Raw genomic sequence first — 252 nt, forward strand, 5'->3', positions numbered from 1 at the left:
AAACTAATTGTTTCATAACTCAAATTTACCAAGGGAAAAAACCCACCAAGTCCATGCATGCCACCACACATGCCCAGCCACTCAGCCAGGGCTTCTATTAGCCAGCCTTTGCTCCTCTTACCATTACCTTTTTTAAACTTCCTTTTCCCGTGTGGCACTTTCCCACGAGGTCCTTTTCCGCGCTTCCCCACAAACTTCTTCTTCTTACCCTTATCTTCCATCGCAGCAACACCGCAAACTGAGCAAGAAACA

The 252-nt window shown here is 46.4% G+C and overlaps 1 protein-coding gene across 1 annotated transcript in view; it reads right to left on the bottom strand.

Moving 5' to 3' along the window:
- Window positions 1-227, bottom strand: part of KIAA0020 (KIAA0020 ortholog) — a gene marked incomplete at its 3' end in the record, with an annotated part of 16,274 nt that extends 16,047 nt beyond the window's left edge. Inside the window, 1 exon segment of the mRNA XM_009074990.1 lies at window positions 122-227. Within this exon segment, the coding sequence (XP_009073238.1) occupies window positions 122-221 (100 nt within the window).
- Between the last annotated feature and the right edge of the window lie 25 nt (window positions 228-252).

The sequence above is a fragment of the Acanthisitta chloris genome, unplaced genomic scaffold (genome assembly GCF_000695815.1).
Source record: "Acanthisitta chloris isolate BGI_N310 unplaced genomic scaffold, ASM69581v1 scaffold23135, whole genome shotgun sequence".
Lineage (NCBI taxonomy): Eukaryota > Metazoa > Chordata > Aves > Passeriformes > Acanthisittidae > Acanthisitta > Acanthisitta chloris.